This window comes from Vulpes lagopus, chromosome 21 (genome assembly GCF_018345385.1).
Source record: "Vulpes lagopus strain Blue_001 chromosome 21, ASM1834538v1, whole genome shotgun sequence".
NCBI classification, from domain to species: Eukaryota; Metazoa; Chordata; class Mammalia; order Carnivora; family Canidae; genus Vulpes; species Vulpes lagopus.
Genome location: NC_054844.1, coordinates 26,256,859 through 26,279,708, shown reverse-complemented (window position 1 = coordinate 26,279,708; position 22,850 = coordinate 26,256,859). Strand labels below are relative to the sequence as shown.

At 34.1% G+C, this 22,850-nt stretch overlaps 1 protein-coding gene across 3 annotated transcripts in view; it reads right to left on the bottom strand.

The window, feature by feature from the left end:
* Positions 1–22,850, bottom strand: part of CCDC91 (coiled-coil domain containing 91) — a 328,037-nt gene that overhangs the window by 149,372 nt on the left and 155,815 nt on the right. For all 3 annotated transcript variants that reach the window (XM_041735811.1, XM_041735813.1, XM_041735812.1), the window contains one exon: positions 13,217–13,294. In XM_041735811.1, the coding sequence (XP_041591745.1) occupies positions 13,217–13,294 (78 nt within the window). The remainder of the gene's footprint in view (positions 1–13,216; positions 13,295–22,850) is intronic.

Sequence of the window (22,850 nt, the reverse complement as noted above, 5' to 3'; positions counted from 1 at the left end):
ATGGAGCCTGCTTCTCCCTCTCTGCCTGTGTTTCTGCCTCTCTCTCTCTCTCTCTCTCTCTCTCTATCTCTCTCATGAATAATTAAAGAAAATCTTTAAAAAAAATAAAAAGACAATACAAATAGTTATTTCTTCTCTATTATTTTCTTAATTGATTTAAAAAGCAATTACATTTTAAAAAGGTATATAATTGTTTTTGTACAAAATACAGTTTAATTCAAAGATACAAATTGGTTCAAAATAAAAGGATGGGAAAAATATACAATATTTATACAAAATATTATACAAATATAATATTTTTTATTTATTTTTTTTTTTTAAATTTTTATTTATTTATGATAGTCACAGAGAGAGAGAGAGAGAGGCAGAGACACAGGCGGAGGGAGAAGCAGGCCCCATGCACCGGGAGCCTGATGTGGGATTTGATCCCGGGTCTCCAGGATCGCGCCCTGGGCCAAAGGCAGGCGCCAAACCACTGCGCCACCCAGGGATCCCAAAATATACAATATTTATACAAAAATATACAAAAACCATAGTAGAGCTGGAGTGGCTAAACTAATATCAACAAAACAAAAAAAATAGCATTAGAAGAAAAAAATATAATACCAGAAATAAAAACAAACATCTTACAATAATAAAAAAGTCAATACCTTAGGAAGATAAAACAATTAAAAACATATATGCAGCAAACAAAATACCCCCAAAATACACGAAACAAAACCTGACAGAGTAACCAGGAATTCAACAATAATAGATACTTTGATATCCACACTGTTATAAAAGGATAGAAATATTTAGATTACTAGCAGCAGATAGAAGAGTTAAACAACACTATGAATGAACTGCATGCATCTAGAGACATCTACAGAACATTCCACCTCAATCAAAATCATCAAAAAGAATTTTCCAATTACAATGAAATTAGAAATTAGAAACAGCCAAAAATTTGGGAAATTGTATATATATAGAAATTACACAACACTTTTCTAAAGAAACAATGTGTTAAAGAAAAAAAATCACAATGAGGACTATAAATACTTTTCCATGACACAAAATGAAAATACAATGTAACAAAACTTATGGGATGAAATAAACTAGAATCAAGAGGAAAACATAAATATAAATGCCTATTTTAAGAAAAAAATGATATTACATTAATCAGAAAAGATATTACATATTTCACCTACTTATTTTAACAAACTAGAAAAATAACAAAATAAGGCCAAAGTAAGCAGAAGGCTATGCAAAATAAAGATTAGAGTGGAAATTAGTAAATTAGAGAATAGAAAATGAACAAAGCCAACAGCTACCTCAGCAATCAGACAACAAAAGACATTAAAGGCATTCAAATTGGCAAAGAAGAAGTCAAACTCTCCCTCTTCACCGATGACATGATACTCTACATAGAAAACCCAAAAGCCTCCACCCCAAGATTGCTAGAACTGATATAGCAATTTGGTAGCGCGGCAGGATACAAAATCAATGCCCAGAAATCAGTGACATTTCTATACACTAACAATGAGACTGAAGAAAGAGAAATTAAGGAGTCAATCCCATTTAAAATTGCACCCAAAAGCATAAGATACCTAGGAATAAACCTAACCAAAGAGGTTAAGGATCTATACCCTAAAAACTATAGAACACTTCTGAAAGAAATTGAGGAAGACACAAAGAGATGGAAAAATATTCCATGCTCATGGATTGGCAGAATTAATATTGTAAAAATGTGGGATCCCTGGGTGGCGCAGCGGTTTGGCGCCTGCCTTTGGCCCAGGGCGCGATCCTGGAGACCCGGGATCGAATCCCACATCGGGCTCCCGGTGCATGGAGCCTGCTTCTCCTTCTGCCTGTGTCTCTGCCTCTCTCTCTCTCTCTCTGTGACTATCATAAATAATTAAAAATTAAAAAAAAAAAAATATTGTAAAAATGTCAATGGTTACCTAGGGCAATTTACACGTTTAATGCAATCCCTATCAAAATACCATGGACTTTCTTCAGAGAGTTAGAAGAAATTATTTTAAGATTTGTGTGGAATCAGAAAAGACCCCGAATAGCCAGGGGAATTTTAAAAAAGAAAACCATAGCTGGGGGCATCACAATGCCAGATTTCAGGTTGTACTACAAAGCTGCGGTCATCAAGACAGTGTGGTACTGGCACAAAAACAGACACATAGATCAATGGAACAGAATAGAGAACCCAGAGGTGGACCCTGAACTTTATGGTCATTCGATAAAGGAGGAAAGACTATCCACTGGAAGAAAGAAAGACAGTCTCTTCAGTAAATGGTGCTGGGAAAATTGGACATCCACATGCAGAAGAATGAAACTAGACCACTCTCTTTCACCATACACAAAGATAAACTCAAAATGGATGAAAGATCTAAATGTGAGACAAGAGTCCATCAAAATCCTAGAGGAGGACACAGGCAACACCCTTTTGGAAATCGGCCACAGTAACTTCTTGCAAGATACATCCGCGAAGGCAAAAGAAACAAAAGCAAAAATGAACTATTGGGACTTCATCAAGATAAGAAGCTTTTGCACAGCAAAGGATACAGTCAACAAAACTAAAAGACAACCTACAGAATGGGAGAAGAGATTTGCAAATGACATATCAGATAAAGGGCTAGTATCCAAGATCTATAAAGAATGTATTAAACTCAACACCAAAGAAATAATCCAATCATGAAATGGGCAAAAGACATGAAGAGAAATCTCAAAGAGGAAGACATGGACATGGCCAACACGCACATGAGAAAATGCTCTGCATCACTTGCCATCAGGGAAATACAAATCAAAACCACAATGAGATACCACCTCACACCAGTGAGAGTGGGGAAAATTAACAAGACGGGAAGCCACAAATGTTGGAGAGGATACGGAGAAAAGGGAAGCCGCTTACACTGTTGGTGGGAATGTGAACTGGTGCAGCCACTCTGGAAAACTGTGTGGAAGTTCCTCAAAGAGTTAAAAATAGACCTGCCCTACGACCCAGCAATTGCACTGTTGGGGATTTACCCCAAAGATTCAGATGCAATGAAACGCCGGGACACCTGCACCCCGATGTTTCTAGCAGCAATGGCCACAATAGCCAAACTGTGGAAGGAGCCTCGGTGTCCATCGAAAGATGAATGGATAAAGAAGATGTGGTATATGTATACAATGGAATATTCCTCAGCCATTAGAAACGACAAATACCCACCATTTGCTTCAACGTGGATGGAACTGGAGGGTATTCTGCTGAGTGAAGTAAGTCAATCAGAGAAGGACAAACATTATATGTTCTCATTCATTTGGGGAATATAAATAATAGTGAAAGGGAATATAAAGGAAGGGAGAAGAAGTGTGTGGGAAATATCAAAAAGGGAGACAGAACATAAAGACTCCTAACTCTGGGAAACGAACTAGGGGTGGAGGAAGGGGAGAAGGGCGGGGGGTGGGGGTGAATGGGTGACAGGCACTGAGGGGGGCACTTGACGGGATGAGCACTGGGTGTTATTCTGTATGTTGGAAAACTGAACACCAATAAAAAATAAATTTATTATAAAAAAAACAACAGCTAATTATTTGAAAACACAAACAGAATGAAGAAAACTTTAGATAAATTGATCAAATGGAGAAGGAAGACTCAAATTACAAAATCAGAAATGAAAGAGACGACATCACTACTTACCTTGCAAAAATAAAAGCACTGTAAGAGCATACTGTAAACAACTACACGCTAAAAATTAGATCACTCAGATAAAAGAACTAAATTCTTAGAAAAATAAAATTACCAAACTAACTCAAGAACAAAACAGAAAATTGAAGAGATCAATAACAAGGGATTGAATTTATTTAAAAAAACACATGCACAAAAAACCAAAAAACTCCCACACAGAAAATTCCAGTATCAAATGGTTATAATGATGAATTCTACAAAATTCTTAAAGAATTAATACTGATCCTTTAAAAACTCTTCCAAAAAAATTAGAGAAAAGAGAACATATCCTAACCCATTTTGAGTAAAGTATTATACAAATAGCAAAGTCTGATAGACACCAAAGAAAACTACAAACCAATATCTCTTATGAATAAAGACACAAAATACTCAACAAAATATTGACAAACTGATTGATGCTAAGACATATAAAAAATTATACCCCATGACCAAGTAGATTATATCAGGAATGCAAAACAGATTTAGTATTCAAAAATCTATTGGGATATACCATATTCATAAGGAAAAAAAACATCATTTCAAAAGATACAGAAATAGCACTGGATAAAATTCTGCAGCCTTTTCATAAGCCAAAAAAATTTTTTTCAACAAATTAGGAAAACAAGGGGACTTCTCAACCTAATGAAGACCATTTATTGACAACTCACTTATAATGTTGTACTTAAATGGTTATTAATAACTGAATGTTGTCTCCTAAGATAATGTATATTCTTGCAGCTTTTATTCAAATTGTATTGGAGGGGTATCCAGGACAATTAGGCAAGAAAAAAAATAAAAGGCACCCAGATTGCAAAGAGTTGCAGGTGGCAGGTGGCATGATCTTGTATATAGAAAATCCTAACAAATCTACTTAAAAAACTGTTAGAACTAATGAGCATATATATTAGAATACACAAAATCCATCCTGTCATTATTAATCATATTATTATATTCTAGCAATGTAAAATCTGAACATGAAATTAATAGAAATAATTCATTCTATAGTATAATCCAAAAAATAAAATAGTAAAAACTACAATGGATTGTTGAAAGGAATTAAAGAGGACAAAATAAATGTAAAGACATTTCATAATTATGCACCAGAAAACTTAAAGCTATTAAAATGGCAATACTTCCCAAATTGGTCTACATATTCAATGCAAATATATATTATATCCCACTATGATGTTTTTAAAAATTCACATGCTGATTCTAAAACTCATGAAAATGCAAGTGACTTAGAATAGCCAAAGTAATCTGGAAGAACAAAGTTGGACAATGTATACTTCCTGATATCAAAAACTTGGGATCCCTGGGTGGCGCAGTGGTTTGGCGCCTGCCTTTGGCCCAGGGCGTGATCCTGGAGACCCGGGATTGAATCCCACATCGGGCTCCCGGTGCATGGAGCCTGCTTCTCCCTCCGCCTGTGTCTCTGCCTCTCTCTCTCTCTCTCTCTCTGTGACTATAATAAATAAATTAAAAAAAAAAAAATTTAAAAAAAAAAAAAAAAAAAAAAAAAAACTTACTATGAAGCTACAGTAATAAAGTGTGGTAATGGCATCAAGAGAGAGACATATAGTTCAATGGAAAAGAACTTAGAGTTTACAAATAGATCCTCACAGAGATAGTTAATTACTTTTTGACCAAGTTCCCAAGAAAATTCAATGAGGAAAGAATAGTCTTATCAACAAATGATATTGGGAACAACTGGGTATGTATATCCAAGGGAAAAAAAAAGTTCCATCCCTTCCTCAAACTGTACACAATAATTAACTCAAAATGGATCAAATACTTAAATGCCAATTAAACCCACTAGTATGGCTAAATATTTTTTAATGGAAAATAACAGGTCTTAATAAGGATGGAGAGAAATTAGAACCCTCAGTCACTGTTGGTTGGAATATAAAATAGCTAGAAACATTCTAGTAATTCCTCAAAATGTTAAACATAGATAACCATACAACTTAGTAATTTCAACCGTAGGTATAAACCCAGGAGAAATGAAAATATACATCCACATAGCATTATTCATAATAGTGAAAAAGTGAAACCAATGTAAATGACCATTAACTGATGAATGGATAAATATGGTATATACAATGGAATATTACTGGACAATAAAAAGAAATGAAATACTAATGCATGCAACAACATGGATGAACTTTGAAAACATAATGCTAATGAAAAAAGTCAGTCAAAAACATCACAAATTGAATGATTCTATATATAGAAATTGTGCAGAATATAAAATCTATAGTGACGTATTGTAGATTAACAGCTACCAAGGGCTGGAAAACAGACAGTTAAGCAGGGAACAAAAAATGACTGCTAAAGGACTAATGACTACAAAGTTTCATGTAGAGTGTTGAAAATGCTCTGAAATTACAATGTGGTGACAACTGTATAATTCTGTGAATATACTAAAAACTATAGAGTTATAAACTTTAAATTCATGAATTTGTAATGTGAATTTTATCTCCATAAAGCTGTTCAAAAATAAAAATTTTAAAATATTAAAATATCACTAGCTTACTCAAATTCAAAACAACATATGATTAGTAAAATTTCCTCTCTGGTGATCATTACTGATCACTTCAGGTTCTTAGAAATGAGAGTGACAAATGGAGAAAAGCTTTTTCTATTACATTCTAAACTTATTACAGTTTTGAAATACAAATGTAAACTAGCTCCAAATGATTTTGATAGTTTAAAACCTTGCAATCAAAAAATTTTTTTAAATAAATAAAATCTTGCAATCAAATGCTAAATAATCTCACACCTATCATGGAACAGAATGTAAAAGTAAATAAGTGTGCCATACTCTCAAATTTAAAAATCTATCTATCTATATATATATATATATCACACCATTGCTGGTGTTGGCATTTTACCAATTCCAGTTAAGTTTATCTGTTGCTCTCCCTCGTTTACAATATAATTTTCTTTTTTCCCCTTTTTTTCTTTTTTCTTTTTTTTAAGATTCTACTTATTTATTTGAGAGGGAGAGAACGCAAACAGGGAAGTAGCAGAGGGAGAGGGAGAAGTAGGGCTGGATCCCAGGAACCCAAGACCATGACCTGATTTAAAGACAGACACTTAATGGACTGAGCCACCCAGGCAACCGCAACCCTGCAGTATAATTTTTTTAAATTTCCCTTTATATACATTAAGGACCACATTAGACAATGTTACATATTTTTTAATTTAATAAATATAATTTAGAAAACTTAAAAAAAGAAAGTCTATTGCATTTACCCACAATCTTGTCCTTTCCTTTGTTTTTTCCTAATGTTCCCAAATTCCTTCCTTTATCATTTCCTTTTGTTTGGATAACTTCCCTATCCATTCTTTCTGAGTAGATTTGCTTCAACAAATTCTCTTACTTTTCCTTCATCTGAGAATATCTTGATTTCTTCCCTTCATTGCAGAAATATATTTTCATTGGATATAAAAATCTGAGCGAAGTTATTTTCTTTCAATGTTGTTCCATTTCCTCCTGGCCTCCATGGCTTCCAATGAAAAATCCAGTGTAAATCTAATTGATTTTCTGTAGGTGAAATGCCATCTTTCTCTAGCTGCTTTCAAGATATTTTTTTCTTTGTCTTTAGTTTTAGAAGTCTGACTATAATATGTGTTGCAGTCAGGGTCTCTGGAGAAATAGAATCGATAGGATGTGTATATAGAGAGAAAGATGGATTCGAAGACCTTGGCTCACACAAATGTAGAGGCTAGCAAATTCGGCATGCAGGATAGAATGGCAGGTTGGAGATCCAGGGAAGAGCCAATGCTGCAGTTCAAGTCGAAAAGGCTGTCTGCTAGCAAAATATTTTATTGATCAAGGGAGACAGGTCATCCTTTGTTCTATTAAGACCTTCTAAAAATTGGATGAGAATCACCCACATAATGGGAGGGCAATCTACTTTACTCACAGTCCACAAATACAAATGTTAATCTTAACCAAAATGAACCCTCACAATAATATCCAGAATAATGTTATCCAAATAACTGGGCACCATGGCCCAACCAAGTTATCATATAAAAATTAACCATCACAATAGGTCTTGGTGGGTTTTGTTTTGATTTTAGTAGTAGTATTATTTTGGGTAATCCTGCTTAAGAGTTCACTCAGTTTCTTCAATATGTAGTTTTACTTCTTTTGGCAAATTGGGGCAGTTTTCAGCTAGTATTTCTTCAAATATATTTTCAGCCCTATCCTCTTTCTCCTCTTTTTCCAGGACTCTGATGACATGAATTTCAGATCTTTTGTTATAATCCCACAATCCTTGCTCATCTGTTTTCAGTCTATTTTCTCTCTGCTGTTCAAACTTAGTGACTTATTTTCTATTTTCAAGTTCACAGATTACTTCCCGTTTCTTCATTATGACATTGAGCCCATACACTAAATTTTTTATTACTGTATTATATTTTTAGCTTCTAAAATTTTCATTTGGTCTTTTTTTATATATAATCTATTTCTTCCATGAGAAATAGATTCTATTTCTATTCTTTTGCAGAGATTTTCTTTTTTTTTTCCATTTGTTCCAAGCATGTCCATAATTGCTGTTACAGCATTTTTATGATGGAAGCTTTAAAATCCTTGTCAGAGAATTCAAACATTGGTGTCAGTTCAGTGTTAGCTTCTGTTTATTATCTTTTATCTGCTCAAGATGAGATTTTCTTGGTTCTTTTAATGAGTAGTGATTTTCATTTGAAATGGATATTTTAAATCTTGTTTTAGCAGATTTCCTCTGATAAGATACTACTCCAACAGGGCAAGAGAGGAACAGCCGGGTACTAAGTCCAGGTTCCTGATTCATTCTACACTGACACTCAGGGCAGGGGAACAAGAATCTCCTCATTATTGCTAGACATGGTTGGGAGTTCAGCTTTACACAAAGCCTTCACCAATGTCACTGTAGCCTGGGGAAGCAGAGGGCCACTTTCTTGACCCAAATAACCTTCACTGACACTTCAGAGGGCTGACCTTATTGCCACTGAGCAATAATGAAGACCCTGACTTTCCATTAAACATCTGTTGATACCTTGATAGTACAGAAAGTGTCCCACTACCATCAGGGTGAGGTGGAAGTCTAGGCTTCCTACAGGGCCTTCCCTGACACTCAGGGAGGAGAGGATTTATTGTCAAATGGGACCGAAAATCCATGTTCTCAGTCAGTCTTCTTTGAAATTAAGGAAAAAATAAATTCAAAGAGAATTCATACAACTTCTGTTAGCAATAGTAATAAGACGTTGTATTTTCGTTTGTTTTTGAGATATCTGTTGTTTTTGAGTGAAGAGGAAAGTTACCTCACTGTAACCTGGTGAGGGTGTAAGTCTACATTCCTTAACAAGCCTTTGTTGGCAGGGCTGTGGGTGGGGTCACATTTTCTTCTATGGTATTTGGTAGGAGTAGAATGGTTATTATCTAATGCTTTACAGTCTTGCTACCTGGAAGCTTTCCTGATCTTCTGGACAGAGACAGCAGCCTTTTCTCGGGATTTGTTATCTGTGCCCATTTGGTATTTCCGGGTTGCTCATTTCTCTAGCACCTAATGGGCAAATAGGGAAGAAGAAAATCCAGGAAACCCAGTGTCATATATAGTTACCTGGATCCCAAAGTCCTAGGTAGTCTGCCTTCTGTCTTTTAGGATTTTATGTCTGTTTTATAAAAATAATGTCTAGGGAATTTTTTTTCAGCTGTACTAATAGGAAAAATAGGGGGGAAAATGTCTACTTCACATTTCTGGAAGGAAAGGTTAATGTAAAAATAATGCATCTTCCTGTACATTAATTTGTAAGCTTTTATCATTTTTGTCTTACTTCATTTGTATTTTTCACAATCTTTTCTAATGATTTTTTTTTTCAAATTCCTCACCAATGTCTCAAATCAAATTGGAGGGAGAAAAAAAATGACTTATCACATCTAGTCCAAGATAACCAAGCAGAAGAGTGTAAGATCCCTAAAAGCTAGTAATGGCAGTAAAAAAGTACAGATTTCTCTAGTCCAGTTGCATATTTGAGTAAACATCTGCGTGGGAAGGAGAGGTAGAAGTCAAAGCATCAAGGGAAGCTATGGTTTTCAGTCACTTACTACCTATATATGGTTGGTGCATGGTCACAGGTGGGTGTGTAAATATATATTCCATTGGACCAAGGATACAGCTATTTTCTTCAGTGCTATATCCACATCGGTCCCTGGCAGAAAGAAGGAAATCAAGGTTTCTTGAATTAAGGAAAGAATAAATTCAAAGAGAATGTTCATACAACTTCTGTTAGCAATAATAATTAAAAGTTGTATTTTTGTTTGTTTTCGAGTTATCTCGATATTAATTATCAAAATGTTTATATAACAAAATGGAGCTTTAAAAGGTATCAATAACAAGTAAGTTACTGTCTAAAAAAGAGACACATAATAAAATAATTATAGGAAGTTCTCATGCTTGACTTTCAAATGGAAATAAAATATTGTTTCTTTTCCTGTTCCATAATGGGTCACAAATCAACATTTAAATTATAAAGATATCTAATCTATGAGGAAAACATCTATTTTTCCTACCTGGATTACTTTATTTTTCCCAATATTACTTTGAAGTTGATTCTCTATATGTTTTCAGAGCATGCTGGTTGTAAAATGTTATACAATAATTAACATATCAGATCTTATTTTTTATCACAGTACTATAACATCATTGTACAAAATATGAAGCTCATCAATAAATCGATATGGGAAGCCATATGAAATGTATTTACCCAAAGTTCCCTGCCACAAAAGCTATCTAGTTTCTATATTAACTGGCAATAAGTATATGATAAATTAAATATAACTGTGTAGGCTACTTGACCTGATTCCTAATCCTCTTTTTTTTTTTTTTTTTAAGATTTTATTTATTTATTCATGAGAGAGAGGCAGAGACACAGGCAGAGGGAGAAGCAGGCTCCATGCAGGAAGCCTGACATGGGACTCGATCTCAGAACTCCAGGATCATGCCCTGGGTCGAAGGCAGGTGCTTAACCACTGAGCAACCCAGGGATCCCCCTGATTCCTAATCCTCTTAAGCAAATTATGATACCTAATGCCTGAGACTTTTAAATCCTCTCCAAGTGGGCATCAAATAATGATACTAGACAAAGAACAGGTGAAATGAGTAGCTCTCAACCAAGTTTCTCCAAATCACTATTTATAAAATGTATTTGCAAAGTTCTCACTAATGTTTTTAACCTCATTAGCTGTCAGTATTGAAAACAATACACACTAAACATGTTTTCAGCATATGAAATATGTGGAGCTATAATCAAAAAGGATTTAAAATATCAAACACCAAGCTGTTCAGAAAAACACAAATTCAAACACAATAAATGCTTTCAAAATATTTAATTTAGATTCATAAATAAAAATATATAAAATACAAATTTACCCAAGAAAATACCACTTAATACCCCAGAAGTATATAAATTCCAGTTTCTTAATTCTTCCCACCTTTAGCCTAGGGGGAAAAAAAAGATGATAGTTCAAAACAGTCCTATACTTTTACCCAATTCAGTAACTGTAAAGCTGGTTTATATTAGTAGAGCTAAAAATTCACAATATTATAAAAAGAGCCAATAATCACAGCTGCAAAAACTTGACATTTTTTTAATGACCATCTCAACAATGGCACTGGTTTCTATATTGGGTGTGGTCACAAAAATGACCTTTCATGTTCTAACACGTATCTACTGGATTATTTACCTTGGGATTAAAAAAAAAAGTATTTTCAGTTAAATTAATTCTGGATCTACTTATTTTATACTTTTATCCAAATTATCACAAGAAGCATTCTGACATTAAATTATTAGCTACTTAAATTGAAATTAATTTCTACTAAGCCCAAGGATGAAGTTTGATCAACAATAAAAAATTTCTGTATTCTACATGTGGTAGAAGGATTTTGAAAAAAAAAAAAAAAAACTTATTGTAGTAATGAATAACCAAAAACAAACTAAATGCTTATCTATACAGGTATAATTAAACCAATTATGCATATATATATTTACACACACACACACACAAACTGTGGAATACTATAGAACGAAAAATAAGTTCATACATACTGAACTAAAATACACGTCATATTGAATAAATACAGTAACAACAGATTGAGTAGAATAACATTTTCTGTAAAAACAAAGCAAAAAATTATATAATATGGTATTAGCATACATACATATACAAATACGGAGAAAAATCTCTATAAGGACGCACATCAAACTGCTAACAGTAGTTACCTTTGGGGAGAATTGTTTGAATTTAATTTCAACAAGAATGTATTCCTCTATTATTTGTGGGGAAAAAATGATCTAACATGAAATTTATGGGGAAAATAATTTTTTTTGAACATGAAAAGAAAATCTCTCTTTTTAGGGGATCCCTGGGTGGCTCAGTGGTTTAGCACCTGCCTTTGGCCCAGGGCGCAATCCTGGAGTCCTGGGATCAAGTACCACATCGGGCTCCCGGCATGGGGCCTGCTTCTCCCTCTGCCTGTGTCTCTGCCTCTCTGTCTCTCTCTATATATATGTCTATCATGAATAAATAAATAAAATATTTTTTTAAAAATCTCCCTTTTCAGTTATTTCCCACCAATACGAGAAAGTTAGCTTCACAGTATTGGTCTTGACCAGGAGGCAAATTTACAACCATCAGGTAACAACTGGACTTTTTAAAGTTCAGGCTATCTTGAAAGTTGTAACACACCAGTTCTCAGTTTGCTTTTTTTTTTTTTTTTTTTTTCAGTTTGCTTTGAAGGATTAAGCTTATGCAGACATATAATCAAAGAATAATGCTGTGTATGTCCCTAATATTGACATTTATCATGATTTCCGTAATAATATAAACAGTATTTTTTAACCCCCTTTACCTACAATATTTTTCAGATTCATAATCATACCTTTTTTTCTAAAGAGGCAGAACCACAGAAAGATAAATCTAGTCTAGCAGTTAATTCTATAGAATTTGTTCTTGAACTTCTTCAGCTGAAAATCCTATATTCATAAACATTCTACAACTTCTCCAATGCAGAGCAACATCTAGCATTACTTTTGTAATCTATTATGTTTTCAGCAAACACTCATCAGTCAATTGAAAAGAATTCTGTAGGGGATCCCTGGGTGGCGCAGCGGTTTGGCGCCTGCCTTTGGCCCAGGGCGCGATCCTGGAGACCCGGGATCGAATCCCACATCAGGCTCCCGGTGCATGGAGCCTGCTTCTCCCTCCGCCTGTGTCTCTGCCTCTCTCTCTCTCTCTATGACTATCATAAATAAAAAATTAAAAAAAATAAAATAAAAATAAAAAAAAAGAAAAGAATTCTGTACCAAAATAAGACTACTGTCATTCTATAATTTGCATAGGTTATATGCAGATATGTATAAATTCTTTTTCTAAAGTAAGAGAAGAAAGAAAGAAAGAAAGAAAGAAAGAAAGAAAGAAAGAAAGAAAGACAGAGTTTAAAAGACAGAGAAGGCAGACTCCCAAACCTCTACCTTATATTCATCCACAATAATGCTGAGAGCTTCGTGACCAGCTTTCCTCATGTCTTCCAATTCTTGTTTATGTTTTTCCTGAAAAACAGAAACAAAAAATTAAACTATGGTTTGTTCTCTTGTTTACAAAATAAGACCACTGACTCTTGCATCCATGAACCCTTAAGTGGTGTGTGGCACACTAGTGCTATAGCAAAAAACAATGAGAAAAAATAAAGTTCCATTTAAAAGCATTAAGGAGGACATTGTGTCAACAATGGAAAACGATAACTGCGAGAGGAAAACCATACTGAGAGGTGAAATAACACAAGGCAATGGTTATCTCTTTGGGCATATGGCAATTCTGCACCTGGATTAAGACCTAAGAAGGACTGTGTTACTTCAATAAACTCAGGCCTCTCTATATATTTATATTAGTTCTCCAGTAATATACAGATACCAATAGTTTAATACATAACAAAGTTGGAGAACCACTGGATTCAGGTGACCAACTCCCCAATTCTATCTTCCTAGCAAAGGGACGGATGAACTCTCTTTGGAGAATGTTCACATCCTGTAGAGCCTTTCTAATTTTTCAAACATTCTGTACAGGTTTCAATACAAAAGTACCAGAGCTGACAACAGATGAGAACAAAACACAGAAAAGACAAAAGGGATAGATAGGCTCATGAATGATTTAGATGTTAGTTATCAAAGACTTTAAAATACATTATGATTCAGGGACACAGTTGGTTAAGCATCTGACTCTTGGCTTCAACTCAGATCATGATCTCAGTGTTGTGAGATCGAGGCCCACGTTGGGCTCTGTGCTCAGCGCAATGTGTTTGGGATTCTCTCTCCCTGTCCCTCTGCCCCTCCTGTTTGTGCTTGCTATCTCTGTCTCTCTCTCTCTCTCTCTCAAATAAATAAATCTTTAAAAAAAATATGTATGATTCATATGTTCAAGAAAGTAGAGAAAAAATGAAAATAGGATATAAATTTTCATCAGAGAATTAGAATTCATGAGAGAAACTTTACAGCTGAGAAATATACACTATTAATAACTCAACAGAGGAGTAAACAAATGAAACACAGCAGAAAGCCCAATTAGATAAACAAAATTTGGGGGGGGGGGGGAGATTGCAGTGAAAAGAGGAATAAAACTATGCAAAATACAAAAAGAAAATCTAAAAAGACATGGGACAGAGTAAAAAGATTAAAGAAACATGTAACAAAAGGATCTTAAAAAAAAATCCAAAATAAGAGAAAAAATGAAATGTAGTAAGATCATAAAAATAAAATTGAAGCAAAATAAAAATGCAAATTTACGTCTTACACAAATTGGGATATTACATTACTCTACATCTATTACTAAAAAAAAAAGTTAAGGATATTACAAAATACACCCCCAAAAGTGAAATTTTGTGTAAAATAAAAAACAACTCCTAGGAAAAAGCACAACTTATCAAAATTTTTAAAAGATGAAACAAAAAGTCTTAATAGTCCTATTTGTATAAGAGAAATTGAATTTATTAATTAAAAAAAAAAACTTCTGACCAAGAAATTTCTAAGCTTAGATGACCTAACAGGTGATTTTTAATAAACATTAAAGAAAGAAATAAGAGAAATCTTATACAAACTCTTCCAGAGAATAGGAAATGAGGGAATACTTCCCCACATATTTTATTAGGACAGTATATCCCTTGTACTTAACTTTGCAAAGATATTTAAAAGAAAACACAACTATGAACCACTCTTTTACAAGTATAGAAACAAATTCTAAACAAAGTATTAGCTTTGTTTAGACTCAGTTATTAGCTGAGTCTAGCAATATATAAACAGAATAACATATCTCAATCAAGTGGGATTTATTTTAGGAATATTGGGTTGGGAGAAGTAATATATACTATTTCAGGCTTGAGTCACAAAACTCCTCCAAAATCTTCCACACATTCCTTTTCTTCCCCTACTTGCTTGCTGAATGCCAATAGCCAAGATGACAATGAAAGCCAGGTTCTGCAGAGGGCACAGCCTCTGTCAGCTTGAAACCTTGAATGACTGCAGGAATGACTGTATCATGACCCTAATAGATTTTAAGGGAAAATTAAACTTCAACTATATTTAGGATAAAAGATAATGCCAATAATTTTTGTCCATTAACTGCTTCCACTTATTCATCATCTCCTGTCATTTATTAGACCTTACTGACTTAACAGTTTCTATTTCATTATTAACATTTAATTTCCCTTTCTTGTATATGCCTTTATATATCTTAGTATGGCTAAGTCACTATTTCCCAAAGTTGTCTTAATATAAAAGATCACCAAGAGCACTTGTTAAAAACATAGATTTTTGTTAGCATAGTTATGAATATCTATCGCTGATGGCAGCAATCTTTCTAAAGTCATTTTTCCATTTCTCTGAGAGTTGTTTCAGTAAAAAGTAAGTAACATAATAGTCCAATACCTGGTTAGGCAAGTTATGTACTCTATTACGTTAAAAACAAGGAAACAAATAAAGACATCACTATCAACTCATCACTTTGGATCTCCCATTCATGTCTGGTTACCTCACAAAAATATGTGACTGTTTCATATAGGGATCCTGATCCTAGGGAGGGCAAACCGTGTGCTAAATATTACCATAGTTTTTCTCTTTTCGAGATTATAAAATATGTAAATATAAATAGGTATTCTACAATCTTCTTTCCATATCATAATGGATCATCTCAGGCAGTTCTTGGGATGCATATGTTCCACCTTCAAGCCAGTGATATATAAGAAGCTCATATAAAATTAGCAAGTCAAACTATGGACATTAACAATATATATTAACATATTAAAACTCAAATTCAGAAAGAAATATGTTGAACTTTACTAAGACCAGCATTTTCCACACTTAACAGATACTAATTTGCTTTTTTTCTATCTTGACAATACCTAGTAGTAAGTAATCTCTTCAGTTTAGAATTGAGGAAACAGAACCAAAAAGGTCAAAAAGCTACTTAGAATTAATTAGTCTGAGTAAAAGCAAATTAACCTAGATCCATTAAGTAAAACTGAGAATCTATTCTACTTTTACATAATTACAAATTAAAGATGAATATGAACCATTTTACATAATTACAAATTAAAGATGAATATGAACCATTTCAATGATCAAGTTTGATAATTCAGTAACTATAGTCCTGAATAATGACATAAATCATCAAAAATGTATTGATATGCTAATAAAAAAGCATAGAGTACAATGTACTAAGCAATTCACATTAAAAGTATTTTCTTAGAGACATTTCACAAGTAATCAAAATGTTCGATGCATTATATTTTAACTGACAATGAACATTTTAACAATGGCTATATCTTCTAGAGAGAGGGAATATTAGTTCAATGCTTTGCATAGTATCTGAGAACATATCAGGTATCAATGAATGTTGGATTATGATGAAATTCTCATTACTGACATAACGGGCTTCTATAATCATTTTAGATATCAGAACTAAAATTTTGACTGTTATGCACTTCATAAATTTTTAAATGATATAGAGACATTCAGTAATATTCATCATAATTCAAGACAGAAAATGTAGACTCTCCAAATACTATGAAATTTGTTGTTACTGATCACCTAAAATTTTCCCAGATGCCATTATTTATGTCAAATTTTCTCAGTAAACATTATATTTAATTTGCACTATTACTATGTGCTAGACTGCTATGCTTTGGAGCTAAAAAGATGATGAGAATATAATAGGTATCTTCAGTCTGATAACATAAAAGATTGAGTAACCAGTGTTACATTAATCCAAAGCCAGATAAAGACAATATAAGAAAAGTAGAAAGCAATGAGCCTTATAAATATAGATGTACCACTCTTCAATAAAATAGCAGCAAGCAGAATCCAAAAGCATTTTAAAAGGATTATGCACTAAAGACCAAGTGGAATTTATCTCAGGAATGCCAAGGTGGTTCAACATACAATCAGCAATCTGTTTAATCACCATATTAAAATAATAAAGGAAAAAAATGACCATCTCAGTATGCAGAAAAACAATGACAAGATCAAACATACTTTCTTGATAAAAAATACTCAACAAATTAAAAATAGAAAGCAACATCCTCAATCTGATAAGGGACATCTGTACTAACATCATACTATTGGCGAAAGACTAAAACTCTAACATCAGAAACAAAACAAGGATGTCCACTCTGGACATTTCTATTTAACATTGCACTCAAGGTGGTCTAGCAAAGGCATTAAGCAAGAAAAATAAATAAAAGGCATCCTAAGAAATTACTAGATTAGAAATGAAGAAGTGAGGGACACCGGGGTGGCTCCAGTGGTTGAGGGTCTGCCTTTGGCTCAGGTCGTAGTCCAAGGGTCCTGGAATCGAGTTCCACATCAGGCTCCCCACAGGGAACCTGCTTCTCCCTCTGCCTATGTCTGCCTCTCTCTGTGTCTCTCATGAATAAATAAATAAAATCTTAAAAAAAAAAGAAATGAAGTGAAACTATCCCTATTTTCAGAAGATATGGTTTCATATATATTGGAAACTACAGAATTATTAGTTCCAATAAACAATGCACTATTAGACCTAATAAACAAGTTCAGCAAAGTTATAAGATAAAAGGTCAACACACAAAAATCATGTGTATTTGTAAAACTTGCAATGAACAATCCAAACATGAAATCAAGAAAAAAATTCCATTTACATTAGCAAACAGTATGTCTCCAAAGACACAAATGCTCAACATCATTAGCTATTATTGAGATTCAAGTTGAAACTGAATGTTACTATGAATTTTTCTTTTATTTTACTTATAGTTATCTTTTATATCTGTCAGTTATCTCTTCTTATTTAATTCTTACATTTTCTCATTTCTGAACTATTCTGTTAGATTTATACTATTTTTCAGAATGCTTCTATCTTTGTACATGGTTCCACCACAAGCCTGTTCTCCCACCCATGTTCCCATTTACTTTTAGGAAGAGGTTCCTGAATAAGGAATGAGGTGGACCTGAACAAGCCCTAGGTTATTCTAGGGCTTCCTCTTCTACCATTATTATAAGTAACAAAATGTGTGTTGTGTGTTGTGTGTGTGTGTGTGTGTGTGTGTGTTTAATCAGGGTAGCCACCTCTCCAGTCCTCTCTGATATGTTTTCTGAGCTCCTCCTCTATTGGTATCCGAACATTCTCCTTCCTTCAGTGTGTTGTGCTGTGCCTTACTTTTTCCTTTTACCATTCATCTCTGTACCTTAAGAAGGGTGCTTCCATCAGGTTATTTATTCCCAAGAGAAATGAGGGCTCAGAGCACTCTGCCAGTTGCAGCTGCTGTCCTCAGATATGTCTTCCAAGTCTTCTACTCTGTTGGCAATTATTCCTTTTGGGACAGCGATCTCTGGATCACTAAGCTCTCGGGAACACCTTAAGTCCTCTTATGTCCCCTTCCACTACTCTAAGACAAATGTGATAGACACCCTATGTCTCATTGTTGCCAATAGTTCTGCTCTATCAGCTTATGCTCTAGAATTCATTTAAACAACTGTCACCTACTTTTTGCTGTTGAATATAGTGTTTATTATTTTTTTCTTTAACAAATCTTAGTCTAATTTTGTAAGAAAATCTGAGATTAAAAAACTCCACAGACTCTGTTTCTGCCATCATCATGCCAAATCCACTCTCTACTTTTTTTTAAATAATAAATTTATTTTTTATTGGTGTTCTATTTGCCAACATACAGAATAACACCCAGTGCTTGTCCCGTCAAGTGCCCCCCTTAGTGCCCATCACCCATTCACCCCCACCCCCTGCCCTCCTCCCCTTCCACCACCCCTAGTTCGTTTCCCAGAGTTAGGAGTCTTTATGTTCTGTCTCCCTTTCTGATATTTCCTACCCATTTCTTCTCCCTTCCCTTCTATTCCCTTTCACTATTATTTATATTCCCCAAATGAATGAGATCATATAATGTTTGCCACTCTCTACTTCTTGGAATATTTTGCTTCCATGGTTCTCTTCCTGTCTATTCCTTCTCGGTCTGTTCCACTGGTTCCTTTCCACTGCCCCAACTTTGAAATGCAGAAGTTACCTGGGAATCAGATCTCTTCTTTAACTTCTTCAACTTCTAACTGACCTTAATTAATTCTCTTGCCTTAAGTATTATCTATGTACAACTTTTTTTATTTATTTATTTATTTATTTATTTATTTATTTATTTATTTATTATATGCACAACTTCTTAATTTATATCTCCAACTTTGCCATGGCTGATCCCCAGGTTCATGTACCTAACTATCTACTAAAGTTTTTACATGGATATCTAAAAAGAATTCCAAGTTCAACTTGGGAAGGTGAAATTTTACTTGCCATTGAATGTATGCATCTCAAATGGTGCCCTGTATATAATATCAGCTTGAAAAATAAGGACTGAATAAAGAAGAGAGAGAGTGGACAGATTTGAATGCCAAATATATCTGGAAAGTGAAAAGGGTGTTTCAAAGACCGAGAGAGAGTTATTTAACATCATAGTAAGTATATTAAAAATGTATTTAAAACCTGGTCTTCAAAAAGGAGGTTATTAATATAGGTTGACATAAATACTTATTAAGTGAATGAATGAAATTGTGATCAACATTCTTTTCCTGATGCAAGCTCAGCATATAAGCTAACAAAACTCTGGGGCATTTTTTTTAATCTGTTAAATGAGAGAGTTGAATTTAATCACTTTCTAAAATACCCTTCCAATTTTCTTCATGCTATTCTGTGATATAGTAGTCTGAAACTAGATCAACCAATCTCCCTTTGCTTACTCCAAAGTTACTGACCGTAATCACAGAACCACATTGTAACACACAGGCTGCCCAGTTACCAAAAGAAAACACAGGAATAACTAGATAGTCCTACATGGCCTAAATTTTTATTTGAAGAATACAGAGCCAAAAATGTACAACCTATCTTCAAAGCAGTCAAGACCAAATTTGACCACAATGATAACTTTCTTTCAAAATGTCAAACCCAAAACCATCACTAGAAAGGGAGGATTCAGGAAAATGCCTTCATCTTAAATAATATTACAGACTTTTTAAATACGAAAAGACTTGAAAGGTAAGCCATCCCATTGTATTCATTTTATAAATGAGGAAACTGAGGCGTAGAGAGGTCAAGAAGTTTGTTTCAGGTCACTTAGTTCAGTAAGGACAGGGTGAAGCCTAAATCAGATCTGCTGACAGCTAGCTGAAAATTTTAGGGAAAAATATCCTGTCAAAGATTGAACTAACTTGAATATATTTTCTTTACCAATAGATTTGTTTTCTACATAAAACTCAATAATACATTAAAAATCTCAATTAATACACAGACTCCTATATCATAAGTCATGCCTTCTGATGAAAGTAAGACACAAACTGGTCACTCTTGGTAAAACCTGACATAGTCATTCACAACTTATTACTGCCAACCAAAAACTTTGATCTGACAAGAAAGATGTAAAGTAAGGTGCTTTTCAAAGCTTATCAGAAGCCCATTCCAATAAATTGTCCATTACCCATAATCACTCTGATACTATGCCTTGACAAAATTATTAAATATACATAGGTCTAATACCCTTAATATATCTGGACATGATTGGTATTTTTTAAATTTTTTTTTAATTTTTATTTATTTATGAGAGTCACACAGAGAGAGAGAGGCAGAGACACAGGCAGAAGGAGAAGCAGGCTCCATGCACCGGGAGCCTGACGTGGGATTCGATCCCGGGTCTCCAGGATCGCGCCCTGGGCCAAAGGCAGGCGCTAAACCACTGCGCCACCCAGGGATCCCCTGGACATGATTGGTATTGAAAATTTATCTGCTGAATACATACTTATGTTAATAGAGATCACATAATTAACAAACAGAATTACCTTATAAAAAAATGGGAAACTAGTAATTTTTAAAAGTAATCATAATTGGTATACTACAAAACTCAATTCAGATATCTGAATCAAAATTTAAACAATTTTTTAAAGACTAAACTATGGCACAAACTGATAAACATTTCTCAATTTATTATATTATTGTTGGCCATTCACAAACCAAGTAGAACCCATATTAATCACATCTAGCAAATTAATCCATGCATAGTAACAGGATCTTGCACCACATAGGTGGTTAAAAGCCAATATTTGATTCATATATTTGGGATGAATTACTACAGAATTTAAAAAGGGAGAGAAGAATGAAAGTAAGAGAAAGGAAGGAAGGGAGGGAGGGAAGAAACTTCAAAGAACAATTAACCATTATATTTTATCTATTAGAAAGTTGTTGCTTCTCATCTTTTAAATTCTTTGGCCAAGGGCAAGTCTATAATTAGAATGAACATAATTTACAGCAGGTAATTAGCTAATAACATTTGATTGAGAAAGGTTTTCCAATTTAGCCTCGCCACTTTCTCTGAAGCCACAAGATTACATTCCTTTCACAACAACTAATCAACTATATTGGATAAGGCAGCCATAAACACTTCCAGATATTCCAAAAGGAAAGTTGCAAAGAAATCAAAATAAAGATAATGGGATAACAACCAACCAATGCACTAAAAAGGTTTTGACTGAGAAATGGTATAACCTACCCCCCACCACCAACACACCAAAATCTGTACAATCCCACACACCAAAGTGGCCTAACTATAAATGTCAGAGAAGCACAAATAAGAACAGATTATTCCATATGCATCTTTGTCAAAACAGAATAAGAACAACAAAACACTACCTCTCCATCTTTCACTGATCCTACATTTGACAGTTGTAACAAGCCTAGTTGATTTCTAAAAGAAGTAAGTTTCACTGGGATGACACAGCATTGTGGGACAAGAAGTCTTTCCCACTGAATAAGTGTTTAATCTCTTATCTCTTCATTCTATCTCATTCCTTAGCCCCTCTATACAATAAGTAATAACACATGACAAAATCTTTCAAACTCAGTCTCACAGGCTAATTCAAATATGTAGCCAAATAAAAAAACAGGAGAGAAAAACAATTCAATCATGTAAGAATCAGTCTACAGGAATAAAGTAGTACATATGGAAATAGAGCACCTTTGCCATAGTAAACTGTACCCAGTACTGAAAGAAACACCTTAATAAATCTGTCCCTTTGGCTTATGATTTCCAAATTATTGAAAGGATTAATTTTCATCTCTGGCCCTATCCCATTAAGGGCTGCCTTAATACACCGCATGGATTTCAACAGCAAAAGAATACAAAATCATCAGCTTTGCTGAATCCTCTCAATCAAAAACAAAATAACAAAAACTCCTGGAAGTTTCCTAACAAATACAATGATGAAGGTGTGCAAATAATCCCACCATGTATGTACTCACACTAGCATAGATGTAATTGATTGTTCTATATACTAACTTTTAGATACGCATATAACATTGTTAACTGTTGTTTTTGAACAAGGGTTCTAATGTGTATGTTTCATGCTAGGGCCCACAAGATCTTACAACAGTGCCATTATTGTTGTCCTTATCATTTCTCCATTAGCACAACATTCCCTCTACCAACTACAATCTGTTAAAGAGTAAGGGCCAAATTCTGCACAGAATTCTGCACAGAAGAATATGGCCTCTTGCATGTAACTCAGGCTAAATTCCTGGCTAATGTGTTGACTGGACTGT